This window comes from Lepidochelys kempii, chromosome 4 (genome assembly GCF_965140285.1).
Source record: "Lepidochelys kempii isolate rLepKem1 chromosome 4, rLepKem1.hap1, whole genome shotgun sequence".
Taxonomy (NCBI): Eukaryota; Metazoa; Chordata; order Testudines; family Cheloniidae; genus Lepidochelys; species Lepidochelys kempii.
In genome coordinates, this window is record NC_136383.1 from 51,089,179 (window position 1) to 51,109,478 (window position 20,300).

Genomic DNA, 20,300 nt, shown 5'->3' on the forward strand with positions numbered 1-20,300 from the left:
AGTACTTACCCTTCTGCTTTCAATGGCTGTAAAAAAGTGAATAAGATATAATCTCCAGCCACTGGAGAAAAAGCCCAAAAACAGTCCATTCCTTCATAAGCCTTTTCCAAAGTATAATGCTGGAATATTCTTAGGCTGGTAGTCACTTTTGCAGGGGGGTTAACATGTGCTTTATGTAGCATGTTTTTGCCAAAATCTTTATCCTGGTAGACACAAAGAGAAACAATATCACATATAAAGACTCACAATTCAGTGTTCAAATATCTTGGATCACAGAGGGCTGTTATAGAAAATGAAGAGTTATTATCTGAACTATTTTCATATAAAATGATACATTTAGGTTTTAAATATTGCATCCCATATTTATGGGAGCTCCTTCAGTGAAACCACTAAAACTGAACAATATGTTGTGTAACTATAAACTTTATCGATCATTTCCTAAATGATGTAGAAGCTTTTCCAATGGGCAGGCTGTTCCATAATTTCCCATTATGCCTTCTTCTGTAACATCTGGTATAGGCCACGGTCAGAGACAAGTGGACTACACAAACCATTGGTCTGATCCAATATGGTGATTTTTATGTAATCATACAGCACTGACTGAAGTCTTGAAGTCTTGTACTTAAGTGCTCTTATATGGTGAGAACAACTGCTTTATTGGAGGAGGTATGCCACAGGCAATACAGACCTGTGATGCTTTACTAATAGGGGGGAGCGTATAAGGAAAGCCCAGTATCTAAAGGAGGAAAGGCTACCAGAAGGAATCTCTCCATTTCCTCAGGAATCTCAGGAGAATCTTTGTGGGTAGACTAGAAATCAAGCCCTATGCTAGTTTGTATTATTTACATTGTTTATGTAGCCATTCCAGAGTCTCTTGAGACGGTATTTGCATATGACTACTGTGGATTTGAGATGACCTAGACGTAATAAAGGAGGCCTCCCTGAGAAGGTGTTTTTTCCCCAGTTTAAGTAGAGGAGCCTCTGATTGTTTGTAGTAGGACACTGTAATTGAAAAACCCACTCTTGACCTCATGTGTCTCTCCAAATACCACCTCATCTCCCTTTCATCTCTAAGATCATTAAATGCATTGTATACAATTGCTGTCAGGAGTTCCTCTTCCCAAATTCCACCCTAGACCCTCTCCATTTCAGCTTCCACCCCTTGCACTCCTCTGAAACAGGTCTCACTAAAGTCTCTTATGACCTCTTCCTAGCCAAAGCGCAGGACCAGTACTCCATCCTCACTATCCTTGACCTTTCAGCTGCCTTCAACACAACTGACCATGCTCCTCTTGAAATATTGTCTTCCCTTTGCTTTTGTGACTCTGTCCTCTCCTTCTTCTCCTACCTCTCTAATCACTCCTTGTGTCCTTCGGAAGACCTGCTTCGTTCCCTCCTCCAACTTTCTGTTGGGGCTCCAGAGGGGGTCCTTGGTACCCTTATCTTCTCCCTTTACACCTTATCACTACGTAATCTCATCTGCGAACACAAATTCAACTGCCATCTCTACGCTGATGACTCTCAGATCTACCTCTCTACTCCAGACCCATCTCCTCCTGTCCAAACTAAAATCTCAGCTTGTCTCACTGACATCTCCTCATGGGTGTCTAGACATCAGCTCAAGTTCAACATGGCTAAAACAGAAACTCTTTTCTCTCCCCTCCCCATCTCCTGCCAAGCCGACCACTCTACCTCCTTTCTCGATCATTGTGGACAACACCACCAATCCGCCACCCAGTCCGGTAAGCTGGGAGTTATCTTTGACTTGGACTTTTGTCTAGGTCATCAGATACAGGCTACATCTAAATCTTGCAGATTCTTTCAGTATAAGATCTTTAAGATACTTTTCTTCTTATCCATCCACAGAGTGAAAATTCTCACTAGGCTCTCATCTCACATCTTGATTACTGTAACATTCTTCCCTTGGCAGATGCCGCACTCATATCCATTCAAAATGCTACTATAATGATCATTTTCCTAGCCTGCCACGTTGACCACATCACCCTTATCTTTGAATCCCTCCACTATATTTTACGTGATAAAAGGGGAGACAAACTACATTGGTGGGATATGTAAGGGTTAAGTAAAGACCTGGGTAACTGCTAGCATGGTAATAGGAGTAGGCGCGGGCACACACTGTCTCTTTGCTTGATAAAGTTGCTACCCTTTTCCCTTCCCTTCTGCTTGTTAAGGATTGATAAGCATTGCAGCTGCATAAGGAATGTGGGGATCTAAAGGATACTTTCTGTGTAAAGCAGTGTTATCTCCCCCTCCCTTCAAGCTTGGGGTCATGGCCCCTTCCGCCCTTCCCTGAAAACTGCTGATTAAGGGAATTTGTGGCTGCATTTATTGCAAAGAAATGTATCTTCAAAGTAAAAATGTCAGTAGAATATGCTTAATGCTGTAAACAGTAAACAGGGGCGGGGAAATTATATTCAGTATATATCTATTAATATTAATTGTGTAGGCATACATATTACTCTATAAGGGTTTTGGGGGTGTTGTAGTAAATGCAGGTATTTACATACTAACTTAGATAAAAAGAGTGTGTTGTAATTAATTCAGTGTTTACTTGACAATTGGGTCGAGGGGAACAAGTACAGCAATAAAGAAGCCCGTCTATTCAATCTGCCTCTGGGTCCTCCTGCTCTATCTAACATATATGTCTTCACTTTCAATGCCTTTCATGGTCAGTCCCTACCTATCATCTTCCATTAACTATTGAGACGTTGACTCCAGCCTCTGCTCAGCTCCTGAGGCCAAGCTCCATTGCCTACTTGTTAAAGTTTCAAACAAAGACTTTTGTGCTTTCTACCATGCCACCCCTCACAGTTAGGAGGTGGGCCTCAAACATCTGCAAAGCTACCTCATTATCCTCCTTCACATCCCTCCTCAAAACTTTCCTTTGCCATGATGCCTACAAAAAATTTACAACAGTTAGCATGCTGGTGTCCTCAGACCACGGCTTATCCTGTTGACCAATGTTGTCTCATTGTTTCCTTATACTTCCCCATTTGTCTGTATCCTTCTGTTGTCTCTTGTTTTATATTTAGATTGTGAGCACTTTGGGGCAGAAACTGTCTTTTTGGTGTGTCTGTCCATTGCCTAGTACAATGGGCCCTGATCCATCCAGAGGGATCCTGGGCACTATGATGGTACTACTACTAATTAATTGGAGGCCCAGACTCAGGGAAGATATCCTAATATGTCCTGTGAGTGTATTTCCCCCACTCAGTTCAGATTACAAATTAATATGGTCCTCTCATCTCTCTCCTCCATTAATCTGCACTTCTGGTACATGACATTTATCACCAAATACACAATGTTTTTCGGTTCAAAAAGCAAACAAGTCAGAATTCACACAAATAATTTAGAAATATAGTGGAAAAATTTTTAAGAGTCTTACTTTTAAATTCTGTATTTTTCCAACCAAAGATGAATGAATTCCCACGTGCTGAAAAAGAGATGGCTTAGAACGGATACGTAAATAGGCCTTTTGCTGTTCACAATGTTTCTGGAAAGGAAATAAAAAGGGTCATGTGTATGAATTTTTTCCCCCTCAACAACAAAGGGATCCGTCCTACCATCAGTAATTCAATTTCATTTCATAGCTATAGGCTTTGTCCTGCAATCCATATTCACAAAAGTAATCCTTTGGTGAGTATCCCAATGACTTCAGTGAGACTCCTTAAGAACCATTCACATAAGGCAGAATTGGAACTCTTCACTTAAGCCTCTATTCTCTCTGAACGTTTGAATGTTATTAGATTTTGTTTGGGGTTTTTTTGGTCAAAGAAATAACAATAGGAGAAATCAACTAAAGACCACTTTCCTATCTATATTTCTATCTAAAGTGTGGAGGAATGTAATCCTAGCACAAGTTTAGTTGTATTTTATTGCAGGTTCTGTCTGAAAAAATTCAGTTTGCTTTTTGAGCTCATCATATCACTTTTACCAAACAGCTCTGACCATAATCTGCATTGACCATCTTGTTGTAGATCCTGGTCATTTTTCCACTCCTGGCTCTTTCTGTTGTGTTTGATACAGGCAATTGTTACAACATTATGCTGGATCATCCTGAAAATGACGTGGAGCTCTCAAGCACTGGGTTTAAATCTTAGTGTTCTAATTTAGGTATAACTTCGGACAATTAAGTGACAAACTGGGAAATGCAAGTAACTGCCGTTCAGTAAGAATTTCTGCAATGTCTTGTTCCATCCGTGTGTTTTCTCAGATATGAGAATATTCCCCTAAAACTGATTTGTGCTCTGGATGTAAACAGCAGTGCAGTTTGATACACTAAATAAAGTAGGCCATAATGATAAATATAAGGAAGCCTCATGACCTAAATAGAATAAAGCACAAGACTACAGGCAGAAGCCCTGGGTTCTACTCTCAGCTCATCACTGAATCACTGTGCAACCCTGGTAAGTCACTTAACCTCCCTGTACCCCAGCTTCCACATCTTTAAAATGGGCATGATAATATTTAACCAACCTTGTAAAGTGTTTTGAGCGCTATAGATTAAAAGGTGTTATGTAAGTTCTATCAGAACTAGTTAAAGTGAAAAGGGATGGAAAAGCTGCATCTAACTAGCTCAAATGCAAAATCTCAGATGGGATTTATGGCTCTTACCGAAGTACTAATTAGATACACAAAGATAGCTGAGAGCATATAAATAGAAAAAAGTGTTTTTATATTTGTGGCTAAAACAGATGTTCAGTAAAACAATGCTAGGAAAGGGGAGTGAATGCAAATCAGTGCACTGGCAGCTGTTTCTTTAGAAAAGGGTGCTACACTTTTGAAACAAAAAGATACAATTGTGACACGTTATTGTCCCTGCTGGTGGAATCAATGTGTAGCTATACCATATTTTACCATAGTCACAGTGACTACAAAATACTACACCTAGGTCCCCAGTAAGTCCCTTTTTGTGCCACTGCAGCAATGCAAAAGGGACTTAACCACCTTAAAGCAACTTAGGAGGGTATTGCAATCATAGAGGAATCCTCAGTAGGCCTAGGGTCCCAGCCTAGGGTGTGTTGTGTGCAAAGGTAGAGCATGATACACTATAGCAGGGGTTCTCAACCTTTTTCTTTCAGAGCCCTCCTCCCGCCCCACAACATGCTATTAAAATCCAGGGCCAGAGTGTGGGGGTGGGGGGGGGAGGACTTGGGGCTCTGACCACCAGGTGGGGTGGGGCCTTTGGGCACAGGCATAATTTGACTTCTATTTGGGGCAGGGGACAGGGCCTGGCTGGACTCAGGCCAGCTCCACATGCTAGGGACCAGGGAGGGAATGCCACCTCCACCACGGGCCACACCTCAGCAGGCCACCCAGCCTGTCTGGGTTGTGGGGACAGGGGTGCAACCAAAAATTATAACTCAAAGAGGAGGGCTCATCTTAAAAAGTTTGAAAACACTCAGAATGCAGGCAGGGGATAGCTAGGAGCTATATGCAAGCAGAGGGTAGTTCAGGATGGAGGCAGGGAGGTAGCTAGAAGCTGTGTGTTTTAGCCCCATGGGGGACACCGGGACTCCAGGCTTCAGCTCCTGACATCAGCCCCGTGGGGGGCACTGGGGCTTGAGGCTTCAGCCATGGGGCCTTGCACCCCCGGCCCCAAATGGCTCACAGACCTCCAGGGGGCGATAGACTCCCGGTTGAGGACCAGTGCATTATAGGAATGGTGAGTCTACTCTAACTTGTACTGAAGTTCAATTAAGATCCTTGCAATCCTCAGGATCCAGGGGAGAAAATGGGAGACAACCAACACATTTGTTCCAATCACACTGTGTATGTAACCTTAATTTATATATGCCTCAGTGACATTTAAATATCAATTTGATTAGATAACCAATTTACCTGATAGGTTTCAGAGTAACAGCCATGTTAGTCTGTATTCGCAAAAAGAAAAGGAGTACTTGTGGCACCTCAGAGACTAACCAATTTATTTGAGCATAAGCTTTTGTGAGCTACAGCTCACTTTGTCGGATGCATACTGTGGAAAGTGTAGATCTTTTTATACACACAAAGCATGAAAAAATACCTCCCCCCACCCCACTCTCCTGCTGGTAATAGCTTATCTAAAGTGACCACTCTCCTTACAATGTGTATGATAATCAAGGTGGGCCATTTCCAGCACAAATCCAGGGTTTAACAAGAACGTCTGAGGGGTGGGAGGTGGGAAAAAACAAGGGGAAATAGGTTACCTTGCATAATGACTTAGCCACTCCCAGTCTCTATTGAAGCCTAAGTTAATTGTATCCAATTTGCAAATGAATTCCAATTCAACAGTTTCTCGCTGGAGTCTGGATTTGAAGTTTTTTTGTTGTAATGTCGCAACTTTCATGTCTGTAATCGCGTGACCAGAGAGATTGAAGTGTTCTCCGACTGGTTTATGAATGTTATAATTCTTGACATCTGATTTGTGTCCATTTATTCTTTTACGTAGAGACTGTCCAGTTTGACCAATGTACATGGCAGAGGGGCATTGCTGGCACATGATGGCATATATCACATTGGTGGATGTGCAGGTGAACGAGCCTCTGATAGTGTAGCTGATGTTACTAGGCCCTGTGATGGTGTCCCCTGAATATATATGTGGGCGCAGTTGGCAACGGGCTTTGTTGCAAGGATAGGTTCCTGGGTTAGTGGTTCTGTTGTGTGGTATGTGGTTGTTGGTGAGTATTTGCTTCAGGTTGGGGGGCTGTCTGTAGGCAAGGACTGGCCTGTCTCTCTCACAAATCTTGGGAGACAGGCCAGTCCTTGCCTACAGACAGCCCCCCAACCTGAAGCAAATATCAGCTACACTATCAGAGGCTCGTTCACCTGCACACCCACCAATGTGATATATGCCATCATGTGCCAGCAATGCCCCTCTGCCATGTACATTGGTCAAACTGGACAGTCTCTACGTAAAAGAATAAATGGACACAAATCAGATGTCAAGAATTATAACATTCATAAACCAGTCGGAGAACACTTCAATCTCTCTGGTCACGCGATTACAGACATGAAAGTTGCGACATTACAACAAAAAAACTTCAAATCCAGACTCCAGCGAGAAACTGTTGAATTGGAATTCATTTGCAAATTGGATACAATTAACCTAGGCTTGAATAGAGACTGGGAGTGGCTAAGTCATTATGCAAGGTAACCTATTTCCCCTTGTTTTTTCCTAACTTCCCCCCCCCCCCCCCCCAGAAGTTCTTGCTAAACCCTGGATTTGTGCTGGAAATGGCCCACCTTGATTATCATACACATTGTAAGGAGAGTGGTCACTTTAGATAAGCTATTACCAGCAGGAGAGTGGGGTGGGGGGAGGTATTTTTCATGCTTTGTGTGTATATAAAAAGATCTTCTACACTTTCCACAGTATGCATCCGATGAAGTGAGCTGTAGCTCACGAAAGCTTATGCTCAAATAAATTGGTTAGTCGCTAAGGTGCCACAAGTACTCCTTTTCTTTTTGCAATTTACCTGCGATGTTTTTCTGGAGGACTGCAGAGTGATTTGAGGTTTTGGGCTGTTTTTTGTTGTTGTTCTTGTTTTTAAATGTTAGCTCCCATTAGTCTCCCTCCACTCCAGTGAGTGTACTTATTGCTATCCTTACACTGAGGGTATGTCATCTGTGATGAGCCAGGCTTTGTGTCATCTCCTCAGTGTAGGGTGACCAGATGTCCCGATTTTATAGGGACAGTCCCAATTTTTGGATCTTTTTCTTATATAGGCTCCTATTACTCCTCACCCCCTGTCCCGATTTTTCACATTTGCTGTCTGGGCACCCTACCTCAGTGCAACGTGCATCCTTTCTGTTGCTATGATGCTTTTGGCACCTACTTTATCAACAAATTTTATGTTGCTGTAGCCAGCTCTCTCCTTCCCATAATAACCTGAGTTATAATGGTAAGAGGAAAATTCACACCATGACACTCCATTCCCTGCTCCATCTGTCTAGAAGATTCAGAAGTATACACACACCCACCCACCCACCCCTTTAGATAATTCTACTTGTGGGTGGGAATTTGGAGAGCTACCGACTCATCCTCAAAGGACCTGAACTTCCATAAAATTATATGAACCTTTCCATTCACTTTTAAAGGTAGATTTGAATAAGTTCCTGAAGTGCCCATGGACCTGATGGCTGAACCCATTCACCAACATTTAGTGAAAATATATGGTTGCTTCTACAATGGCTCCCAAACACACTGCTAGGGATAGAAACATGTACTTAACCTATTGCCAGATGACTAAACATACCAACCAGAGGTGGATAGGCTGGGGCAACACACTAGTAAGAATTCCAGTTGCTTGGAAAGGGAAAGTTACTTTCATGGAGTTACTTTCATGGTCCTTCCCTTAACCCTGGTTGAAGGCTCCATCTTTCATATCAGCTTATGAGCTGCTGCTGGGGGAAAAGGCAGTCTGTCCTACTGTAGCCCTCCTCCTGCTCTTGTTTGTGGCATACTTGTAAATAGCTGCCTCTGCTGCTGCTCATTCCACTTGTAACAGCAGCATGCAATTGACTTGACTTGACAGTGTCCCTGCAAGGCACAGAATTTTGATTAGCAGATGTGAAACTCACTAGAAACTTGTGGTCATCACTCTACTTTTGCCAACTTGAAGCAAACACAGAAGCAGAGACACATGCTATTTTATCTTCCTGGTTTATGTATGATTCACAGACTTACGGGCTACCAACTTTTTTTTTTTTAAATGAAAACTAAGGGCTCAGTCCTTAGGAGCTGAGCTCAGCACATCTGAGGAATATGGAGGGGGAAGAGGTGACATTATAACATCTTTCCATCACCCCTTGTTGGTGCATCAGACGCAGATTGGGGCCACTTCAGGCCTTGGATAAATTAGAGCTCCAGGGTTGCCAGCCCAGGATGACTGGAGTAAAATCCTGGTTCCTCCTATGCTTAAGTGGGGAGTGTGAAACGCCATGCTGGGGGAATCCTCAGCTGCCTCCTTAAGGCAGTTTTAAGTCCTCTTTATACTGATGGAGCTTAAAACAAGCCACCTTCTGCCATCCCCAAAGCTCATCTTCCCTACAGCGTGTCATCATAATGAGTCTTTTTCAGCCCACTTGCTCAACTCTCTTCACTCACCCATTTACACATCCCATATCTTTCTCACGTGGAGTCATTTTCCACCCATACCAACAAAAAATAATACACATGCAAAACACTTAAAAAAACCACAAAGAGTGAGAACTGTCATTATCCTATTCTCAAGTAAAACCATGTGCGCTCTAAAAACTAGGGTGGAGGGAAACCTCTTGTTGCCCCCCTGTAGCGTAGTCAGCAGTCCTCTTCAGGAGAGCTTAACCTAGCCCAGGATCTAAGAAGACCATGACTGGTGACAAAAGGCACCACAGGCTGTGTAAGTGTGGGAGTTAGAGAACACTCAAGCACCATCTAAACAAGTGAAAAGGAGTGTAAAAATAGAACTATTTTAAAGAATCACACAGTTAAAATGCTATTGGAAACATTTGGAACTCTAGAAATGGCACCTTCTCCAATATTACCTGGAACTGTTTATTTCAGTTTCAGTTAAAACAAGTACATTAGGTTGGTTTTGCTCCAAACACTTTCCTGCATTATTTGCAAACATATACTACAGCCTTTTCCTAACTCATAAAACCAGACAGTGAAACAGACTAGAAACAAACCAGTCTTCTACTTCTAAACAGAGGGAAATATAAAAGGTAAATAGCATGAAGAGTTTCAAACAAATTAGATTTTAAAACTGGTGGTTTTAATAAACTAAGGTGTTGATTAGTAATGCATAAATTTTATCTTAAGTATCCTAGCAGTCTGAAAATACTATGAAATCAAATGCTAAGTCTCAATACAATATGCTACATAAGGCGCTAATTCTGCAATTGACTACACAGGCAAACTCCTGAACCCATAAGAAGCCCCATTAAAATCAGTGGAGCTTCATGTAAATGCAAAGTCTGCCCACACAAGCCATCTATAGTACTAGAACCTAAATTCTTATTTTTCCTCATTAGGTTTCTTAGAAGGAACATTTTAATAGTTTGATGTTTACTTTTAATCTTTGTTCTTGCCATTTTAATTCCCATGTCGCCATACCATATATTAAGTAGCAAGCATTGCTTTTACTGGTTAACAATATAGTTGTCAGGTTTCAGAGTAACAGCCGTGTTAGTCTGTATTCGCAAAAAGAAAAGGAGTACTTGTGGCACCTTAGAGACTAACCAATTTATTTGAGCATGAGCTTTCGTGAGCTACAGCTCACTTCATCGGATGCATACCGTGGAAACTGCAGAAGACATTATATACACACAGAGACCATGAAACAATACCTCCTCCCACCCCACTGTCCTGCTGGTAATAGCTTATCTAAAGTGATCATCAAGTTAGGCCATTTCCAGCACAAATCCAGGTTTTCTCACCCTCCGCCCCCCCCCCCCAAACTCACTCTCCTGCTGGTAATAGCCCATCCAAATATAGTTGTGTATGCTTACTTCATTACGGAATGAAATCAAACAAACTATTAACACAAGATGTCCAAGCTAGTAGTTCAGTTAAATTATACTTTGAATCACATTACAGTACAATCCCCAACAACTGTTTACAAATTCCAAACTGCATAAATGTGTTTTAGGGATTTTTACTTTTCTGTTTTTGAAACTGAATCATGTATTAACTGTGATTTATAATATAATTTATTTTGTAGTCATAAAATATGGAAATACTTACTGGATCCTTTTCTGGATTGCATACTTTAACCCAGAGAAAGTGGTCTAGAAGCCAGTCTATGGGCTTATCTTTGTAGAACATTAAAAAGAATTCTACTATGAGTGGTAAATCTTTAGTCCTAAACAACTTTCCTGAAAACAAAATAAAAGAAATCACACATTTCAGTCATATTTAGTCCTGTTGCATATCACTACAGCCCATGTTTTCTTCCTGCATCCAAACACATAGGGTAGAACCCAGACCTTACTGAACTTAACAGAAGTTTTACCATTAGAATCACAGAACCATAGGACCACAAGGGTCATGTAGTTTAATCCCCCTGCCAAGATGCAGAATTTGTTGTGATTAAACCATCCAAGACAGATGGCTATCCAGCCTCCTTTTGAAACCTATCCAGCCTCCAGTGAAGGAGCTTCCACGATTTTCCTCAATATGTTTGTTGGAACCTCCCATGGTGGGGGAACCTCACATCAGTGGGGTCAGGCTTTCACCCATAAATTGTGTCTAAACAAGGAAAGAGCATGATTTAAACAAAAACAAAACAAAACAATTAATCTCCTGTTTACTAATCCCATATGAAACATCTGTTAGCACGTACTGTAGATGCAGTTAAACACCTTTAAAATTGTGTTAACTTTTGGAGTCGATGCTAGATGGGAATACAACGCTTGCAGGATTAGGCCTGATCTACATGTTCCAGCCTTATCTTTGCTGGCAGTGTTGGATCATATTAAAGAAGTTCTGTATTAAAATCACAAATGAGTTTGATTCCCCATAGTTCAAATTCCAGGGTATTACTAATTAAGAGGTCTCTTGGTTTTTGGTACTGTTTCTCTCCCTCTATGTGTGAAACTTGCAAGCTGCTAATTGTGTTAGTACATTCTAAGACAGAGTCTGTTCTCAAAGCAATTCACAAGAGAGAGAGACTCAAAGCAATACTCTGTAACAACAGAAACAGCACCCAGAGACTCCCCGCCCTTTTGTTGTATTAACAATTGTGATTAAAATAGAGATAGAGGATGTATGTGGATGGATGCTTGGTGTGGATAATAACTGAATGATCAGGGAGGTGCCAGCCTAAGAATCCAGTGTCCATCGGCTGAAGAAGGCGTCAAGTGGAAATAACCAGAGGACCCTTGGAGGGCAGACTGGAATCCACCCAACAGCCTCAAGAATGGGAGAACCAAAGAACAAGATAACATCTTGGAGCCGTCAGGAATGTGCTATCTGCTGATTGATTCAGCAACAGCATGATGAAGCAATTCCCATAGACTGGCATAGGAAGAAATTCCTATAAAAATAGACTCTAAAAAGTGAGAACTTTGGGGTCTGATTCTGCAAACCAACTTCCAGGAGCATCAGATGAGCATCTGACAAGGCCCTGCTCCCTCCTCATGTCCAGGCCACCTGGCCAGTGGCTTGGCATGAGCAACTCTAAGGCTGGTAACTATGATAACAACCTTGCAGAACCTGTGTGTGGGTGTGGGTGTGTGAGAGAGAATGAATGTGTGAATAAATATGAGATTGAATGGAATGTTATAGCTATAACTAATTGCTTACTATGATTCTTTCTGTATTCACAATAAATGTGGTATTTTGCCTTTTTCCCTTTAATAAAATCCTGCTGGTTTTTAATTTATTGGTATAACAGCAGCGGCATGTGGTGTATGTGTAGCTACAATCCACAGGGAAAAGCAGGCTGCATCCACACTGCTGTGTGTAGCTGCATGCCACAGTAAAAGGCTCTGGGGCAGCAGGGAAAGACTCCAGCAGCTCCCCAATGCTGGAACCATTACCTACTGCAGGTTGCTGCTGGAGCCTCTCCTGGTCAGGGAAAGGCTCTGGCAATGGAAGGAACCTGCTTGGGAATGTATTAAACAGTGTAGAGTACATACCCTGAGGTTCAGGCATGTCTTAACTCTCTTCACCTAAGCAGTGCCTCACCATCTGTGCTGCTATCTATATCCATGCTAGGGGAGTGTACAGTGTATGTTGCTATCAGATAGTCATAGCCAAAGTTGAACCAGTTTAGCTAAAGGTGTAATCTTAAATGGATTTAGTTAAACTGGTCCAACTGTGTGTGTGGAGACTCATCTCAGTTTAACCCACAACACCTTCACTCCCAGCCCCAGCCAATGTCTCATTTCCCTGCTTTGCAGAATAGCTGAAGGCTGCTAAATGGAACAGGGAAGCATCCTGCATAGACATTTCCCTCCTATATGGCCCAACCATAGATTTGTCTACAAGTTTGCTTCCTCTGCACAACATTCAGGAGCAGGATGCAGTTCAATATGTTTGTTGAAACAAAATCCGTTTTGAATTACCCATTGTTCGTATTTCTAGACTGTTAAACTTGAGAATGTTGTTTGCTCATAATATGTATATTTTGTGATTACTCACCATGTTGTCAGATAGTTCAGTTATACTAACAGTTATTAAAGCAAAACAAACAACTCCTAATTTATGATGACTTAGCTGATTTAATGCACAAACTCAAGGGGCACTAACAACCAATGGGCCAAGTTTTACCTTTGGATGAGTATGCATAGGTCCCACTGACAATGAGTCAAAGTCCACTGACTTGAAATCAATTGGAGCGAAAGGCAGAATACGGCTCATTGACATTTTGGCAATCTAACCCACTTAAAATTACTTCTAGAGCATCATTCTGGTTGTGCCATAACAAGGATACACAGCTTCTAAAAATTTTATGAAAAATTTAACATAGATTTGCAAAGGGGCTGCATTTTATTTTTAATCTTGAATTTTTAGGAATTGCTATGTGATCATCAACTGACATATAGAAACCTTTGCATGTTGAAGTATACATGTGTAAAAGGGGAACGCTCACCACCAGTGCTGCAAAGGGGTCAGGCAGGAGTGCACCAGGTGGTCACATCTTTTTATTATAGTTATGTCCTTCAGCTTCCCCAAAGGCTTTTGTCTTAATATGGGGACTTTGGGGATTTGGGCCCTTGAACAGTCAGGGTCTTCCCCAGATGGACTCTCTGTCAAGATAAAGCCTTTTGTTGATCTCCTGGTTTTTGGGAATGGGTTAGGTATCTAGGCCCACCCTCTCCACCAAGCTCTGATTCAGGGCTCGATGATGGGCAGCTATGTTCTGCACCTTGGGGTGCTATGCAGCTGCACCCCCACCACCCCTGGGACCACTTCCTACCCACGTTTCCCATCTCTCAACAGAGTAAGTTACACAATTGCAAATAAAGGCTCTATCCATCCCAATAAGCATCTTTGGAAGCCTGCCACACCTACAGTTATTGTGCAAATTGTCAGTCTTGGAGGGAGGGGCTGACTCCTGGGTCCAGTTAAGTGTGTAGACAGTTAAAAAGGAGCTGGGAACATGGCAGGACCTCTTTTCCCTGTGGGAATGAATACAATGTGACTGGATCTTGGGTTAATAGGATCTTGCACTATAAGGATAATGCCTACAGGCTCAGTGCCATACAGCATGGACAGTGAGAGACTCTGAACATAGACTGGGAGTCTTACATGGTTGTAGCATTTCCTAGAGAATCAGGGATGTTTTGGGATTAGCCCTTCCAGGGTTTGAAACACAATTCCATGTAAAATTTACATTAGTAGTGCACCTCTGAGTTTGAGCTGTATGCTAATGATCCTGCAGAAGCTGCAACACTTACCAATAAATCCAAGCTGAGAGAATTCAAGAATCATCCACTCATCAGATGGCTGTTTAAGAGCAAAGTTTTTTATTTTCTGAACGTACTGAGGTTTTGCTACAATATCATCTTCTAGCTGAAAAAAAGAACAGTGAAACTGATGTTTTCCTTGCTTACAGAGAGGAGGTTATCTTAATACGTATACATTATATATTTTGTTTTATTGCTGTCAAGTATGTGACTGGGATGTGCCAGACTCTAGCACATGATAGTGATTTCTCTAGTCTTCTCAAAAGAGTCCCATCTCAGAATCACACAAATACTTGTTTTACAGTAGTACCCATAACATGCTAAGCACTTTCCAGATATTCAAGAAAGCATGAGTCCCTGTCTTAAGAGCTCTAAGGGAAAATCTAAGGATAAATAGACAGACAGACAGAGGTTAAGGTAAGGGAAACAATAACATTTTATATAAAAATAATCTCCATTCATTGTAAGAAGCATGGTAGAAGTGACTCTTTAAGAGAGACTTCTAATGTGAATGGTGTAGAGCTTTGCAGATGAGCTTGCAGGGAGGTTGTACCATGTATGGGGCTGCATGGGAGAGGACATGGAGGCAATTGTGTGATAAGTTAACAAACAGCTGGACATGGTAGGGGAATACTAGTGGAGCAAGAAGAGAGGTGTTGCAAAGCTCAATAAGGGGCAGAATCAGAGCTTTAAAACTGGTGCAAAGAAGCTTAAATTAGATGCAAGGGTGGATGGGTCACCTCTTTACAGAAGAGAGTGGCATGATCAACTTGATGGCAAGGAAAAAGACTTTAGCAGCTGCAATTTGTATGGTTTTATGGGGACAAAGTGTGCATTTGGGAGGCCAGAGAGAGGCTATTGCAGTTGTTGAGGCAGAATATAATGAATACCAGAATGAGAGATGTGGCTGTAGTGATGCAAATAAAATGATGGAATTTTGAATTGTTGGGGAGGAAGAATTAGCAGGACTTGTATAGAGACTGGATTTGTGGGAAAGGGGAAGGGAAAATAACCCTGAGATGACAGTAATTATGGTGTGTCAAGAGTGAAAGAAGGTTGGTGGTTGGGAATGGAAGATTAGGAGTCTCCTTTGACCACGTCATCAGTTTAAACTGATTATAAGACATCAAAGAGGAGATGCCAGAGATAAAATGAGATGCAGGAGTCAATGTAAGGAGCAGTTATTCAGTGGAGAAACAGATTTTTCAGAGATCACACCTGAAAACATATGAGCTGGTGAGATTATCTAGAGGCAGTGCATTAAGTGAGAATGGCTAGGAGACAAGGACAGAGCATTGGGGAAACCTCCAGAGAGAGGAGAAGAGGAGAACCCACCAAGAGAGATATGGACAGAACTATCAAAGGCGGGAAGAAGAGCAAGGGAGGACATTATCTCAAAAACCCAATCAGCATCAGATGTCAAGAAGAAGAAGAAGAAGAAAGCTGACAACATCAAAAATCAGCAGAGAAGATGAAGATAAGTAGAGGTCCTGAAATATGGCCACGAAGAGATCATTAAAGACTTAAATGAGAGAAATTAAAGTAGCAGAGAAAGCAGAAGTCAGTTTGGAACGGATCTAAGATAGTTTCATAGAGTCTAAAGCCTGATAGGACCATTGGATCAGCTAGTCTGACCTCCTGTATATTCACAGGCAATTAAATTTCACCCATTTACCCTTGTATTGAGACTTTAACTTGTATTTGGCTAAAACATAACTTCCAGACAGGCATCCAGTCTTGATCTGAAGATGTCGAGAGATGGAGAATCTACCACTTTCCTTGGTAGTTTGTTCCAGGGGGTTAATCACCTTTACTGTTAAAAATGTGTCTAACTTCTACCTTGAATGTGTCAGTTTCCAGCCACTGGTTCTTGTTATGACTTTGTTATGATGTTGAAGGAAAGAAAGTCAATGCAATGGTTGTGCAGTGCTTGATCAGGAAGTTTAGCAATGAATGGGAGGCGTGTGTGGAATTGTATAATCTAGTTGTCAGGATTGACACCTGAGAGCCTAGCAGAACACAAGACTACAGGCGTTATCTTCCTTTGTTCATCAGTACTTCATAGATTAAAAGAGGCACTTTCATATGAGTGAGGTTGTTATTAAAATTTGGTTTTCAACTAAGGAAACCAGAAAATGAGAAAATAAAAAAAGCAGCAAAATAAAATGGAAAATGGCAGTTGTTCAGATTTCAAACATTTTAGTAAAGCATTATTTCACTTTTTCAGACGATTTAAAATATTTATTTGCATTTGTGACACATGGCCAGAAAGGGTTAAGCAGCTTGCAGGCAAATAGACCCCCAATTCAACCTTTAGGGAGATATTGGTAGATAATGCCTCTGTTTCTGTGTGTTTACATATATATTGTTAGCGGTTAACAATGTAATCGAGCAGTCCCTGTCTATGCTGTATTCTATTAATTCAGAGATCAAAAGGAAACATTAACATTTAAATGAACTGTAAACACAGTGATATCACTGTATTCATCTGTCTTTGAAATGTATAGCAAATCACCTGCGAATGGTGGAAGACAGGCAATTGCCTTATGTTAATCCCTGTAGCTAATTACCGATGATGCTTAGGAAATAGGTCTACTTCAAAGTCTCCATGATTGCCTATTGTTCGCTTAAGGACTTCAAGCTGTCAAAAGAAGGCCTGGAACTCTATAAAGATATCTTGGGTCCTGATTCTTTTTATCTCCGATCAGCTTGATGCTTCATGCAGAGGAAACTTGGGTTGTAAGACTGATATCCAGTCCCATTTGGATCACCCTGAATATGAACACTGGACGATAACCTATGGACTAATTCTGAAAGAACTCTTTGCAACTACAAAGCTCACCATTTCTACTATGAATCTGATCTAAGAACTGTACTCATGTCTGTATGTATACTGATCGTTTAACCAACACTTACTCACTCTCTTCTTTTTAAATAAATTTTAGTTTAGTTAATAAGGATTGGCTGTAAGCGTGTATTTAGGTAAGATCTGGAATACTGATTAACCTGGCAAGTAATAAGAAAAGGAGTACTTGTGGCACCTTAGAGACTAGCCACACGTACTCCTTTTCTTTTTGCGAATACAGACTAACACGGCTGTTGCTCTGAAACCTGGCAAGTAATGTGTCCAATCCTTTGGGATTGGTAGAACTTTCTTATATGATGAATAAGATTTTCAGTAATCCTCATCATATTTGACTTGGGTGTCTGGGTGGAGGCCTACGGTTGGGTTGCTTTAAGGGAACTGTGTTGTTGGCTTCTGGGTAACCAGTGAGGTATTATAGAAGCTGTTTTGTGCTGGTTTGGTAAATCTAAGTATTGGAATATCCACCAGCTTTGGGGATTGTCTGCCCCATTCTTTGCAGTTCACCCTGAGTAACTCCAGTGTGGCCCCCTGGGGCCCTGATCACAGCATTTTAAACCACTATTCAACAAATATGCAAACACCGTTTACTTGAAACATCTTGTTCTAGCATGCCCCAATGTGATCAGAACATTCAGTTATCTCATTCAAGTAAGAGACCCCCTCCTTTTTTGAAAAAAAAAAAGCATAAACAACAAGGAAAGCTGCAGGTTTAAAAAACGCTTAAAGATTACACCATTTAGGAGATCTTCCAAACAGAGGGGTTGATCCAAAGCCCACTGAAGTAAATGAAGAGAGTCTTATTGACTTCAAAGATCTTTAGGTCAGAACTCAAACAGCATTAAAAAAGCAAATTTAAAATCCCAGTCCACTCAAGTGCTTACTGACAATGTAGTGAAAAATGTAACTATTAAAATAATACAGGAAATACATTTTTTCCCTTAAGACCTGATCATAGATGACTTTTGATACGTTTTTCTTGCTGTTTTCACTGAACTGCCTTATTGTACACTTTTCTCCCAATTTATCTTAGTTTTATTATCTTTTGTAATTTGTCTACCCAAGATCTCTTTCAATTAATTGGGCTGATATTAAGATCATCCCTACTGATTTCCACTAATATTAAGTCAAAATGGCACTATATGTGAAAGAAAGCATATAGCATCAAATAAAGTAAAAAAATCTTAAATTCATCAAAACGTTACCAAAGAATCTCTATGGATAGAAATTCCATGCTTGAATAATAGGAGTACAGCTGTAGGAATATACTACCAATCACCTAACCAGGATGGTGATTGTGAAATGCTCAGGGAGATTAGAGAGGTTACAAAAACAGAAAACCCTAACTCTAACAAGGGAGGATTTATCACCTCAGAACATGTCACCTCAGGAAAGGATGCACAGATAAAATTTCTGGACACCATTAATTACTGCTTCTTGTAGCGGCTAGTCCTGGAACCCACCAGGGCAAAGGCAATTCTTGATTTAGTCCTAAGCAGTGTACAGGATCTGGTCCAAGAGTTGAACTGCTTGGTAATAGTAACCATAAAGTAATTAAATTTGACATGCAGTAGAAGGAAAATGTCAAATAAACCCACCCCAGTATCATTTTAACTTAACTTGCCTTTTTGAAATTTAAGAGAAATTAGAAGTAACAGTCAAAAGTGTGGAATGGATGCAAGCTGCATGGCAACTTTTTAAAAACACCAAAATAGGGGCTCAAACTAAATGCATACCTCAAATTATTAAAAAAAAAACAAAACAGTAAGACCACCAAGAAAATGCCACCATGGCTTAACAACAGAGTAAAAGAGGTGGTTAGAGGCAAAAAGACAACATTTAAACATTGGAAGCCAAATCCTACTGAGGAAAATAGAAGAGAGCATAAACTCTGGCAAGTCAAGTGTAAAAGTATAATTAGGGAGGCCAAAAAAGAATTTGTAGAGCAGCTAGTAAAAGACACAAAAATTAACAGCAATTTTTAAAAAAAGTAAATCAGAAGCACAAAGGCTGCCAAACAATCATTCGGGCCACTGAACAATCAAGGTGCTAAAGTAGCACTCAAGAATGTTGCGGAGAAGCTAAATTAATTCTTTGCATTGATCTTCACTGAAAAGGATCTGAGTTAGAATCCCACACCTGAGCCATTCTTTTTAGGTGACAGATGTGAGGAACTGTCCCAGATTGAGGTGTCAATAGAGGAGGTTTTGGAACAAACTGATAAACAGTAATATGTCACCAGGACCAGGTCGTATTCACCCAAGAGTTCTGAAGGAACTCAAATATGAAATAACATATCACAGTTTGTAGTTCTGCAACCTATCACTTAAATCAATCTTTGTATCAGATTACTGGAGAATAGTTTATGTAACATCAATTTTTTAAAAAGCCTCCAGCAGCAATCCTGGTAATTACACGCCAGTAGGCCTAACTTCAGCATCAGGCAAATTGTTTGAAATGATAGTAAAGAACAGAATTATCAGACACATAGATGAGCACTACATGTAAGGGAAGAGTCAACTCAGCTTTTGTAAACAGAAATCTTGCCTCACCAATCTATTAGAATCCCTTGAGGGTAACAACAAACACACGGACAAGGGTGATCCAGTGGATATAATGTATTTGGACTTTCAGAAAGCCTTTGACAAGATCCCTCACCAAAGTCTCTTAAGCAAAGTAAACAGTCATGGGATAAAAGAGAAGGTTCTCTCACAGATTTCACAAAACTGGGTGACTGGGCAACAAAACAGCAGATGAAATTCTGTGTTGATAAATACAAAGTAATGCACATTGGAAAACATAATCCCAAATATACATACAATATGATGGGTTCTAATTTAGCTGTTAACACTCAAGAAAGATCTTGGAGTCATTGAGTAGATGTTTCAGGAGAACTAGCCACAAAGTGCAGCGGCTGTCAAAAAGCTAACAATGTTCGGAACCATTAGGAAAGGGATACATAATAAAACACCTTGAATACTGTGCGCAGTTCTGGTTGCCCCATCTCAAAAAGGATATATTAGAATTGGAAAAGGTACAG

The 20,300-nt window shown here is 40.8% G+C and overlaps 1 protein-coding gene across 5 annotated transcripts in view; it reads right to left on the reverse strand.

Moving 5' to 3' along the window:
* Nucleotides 1-20,300, reverse strand: part of MGAT4D (MGAT4 family member D) — a 118,094-nt gene that overhangs the window by 12,196 nt on the left and 85,598 nt on the right. For all 5 annotated transcript variants that reach the window (XR_012158574.2, XM_073341191.2, XM_073341190.2 and 2 more), the window contains 4 exons: nt 14,389-14,503; nt 10,730-10,860; nt 3,407-3,514; nt 10-203 (listed from right to left, as the gene is read on the reverse strand). Coding sequence is in view for 4 of the 5 variants with exons in the window: in XM_073341191.2 (XP_073197292.2) it covers nt 10-203; nt 3,407-3,514; nt 10,730-10,860; nt 14,389-14,503 (548 nt within the window). In the remaining variant the exon portion in view is untranslated. The remainder of the gene's footprint in view (nt 1-9; nt 204-3,406; nt 3,515-10,729; nt 10,861-14,388; nt 14,504-20,300) is intronic.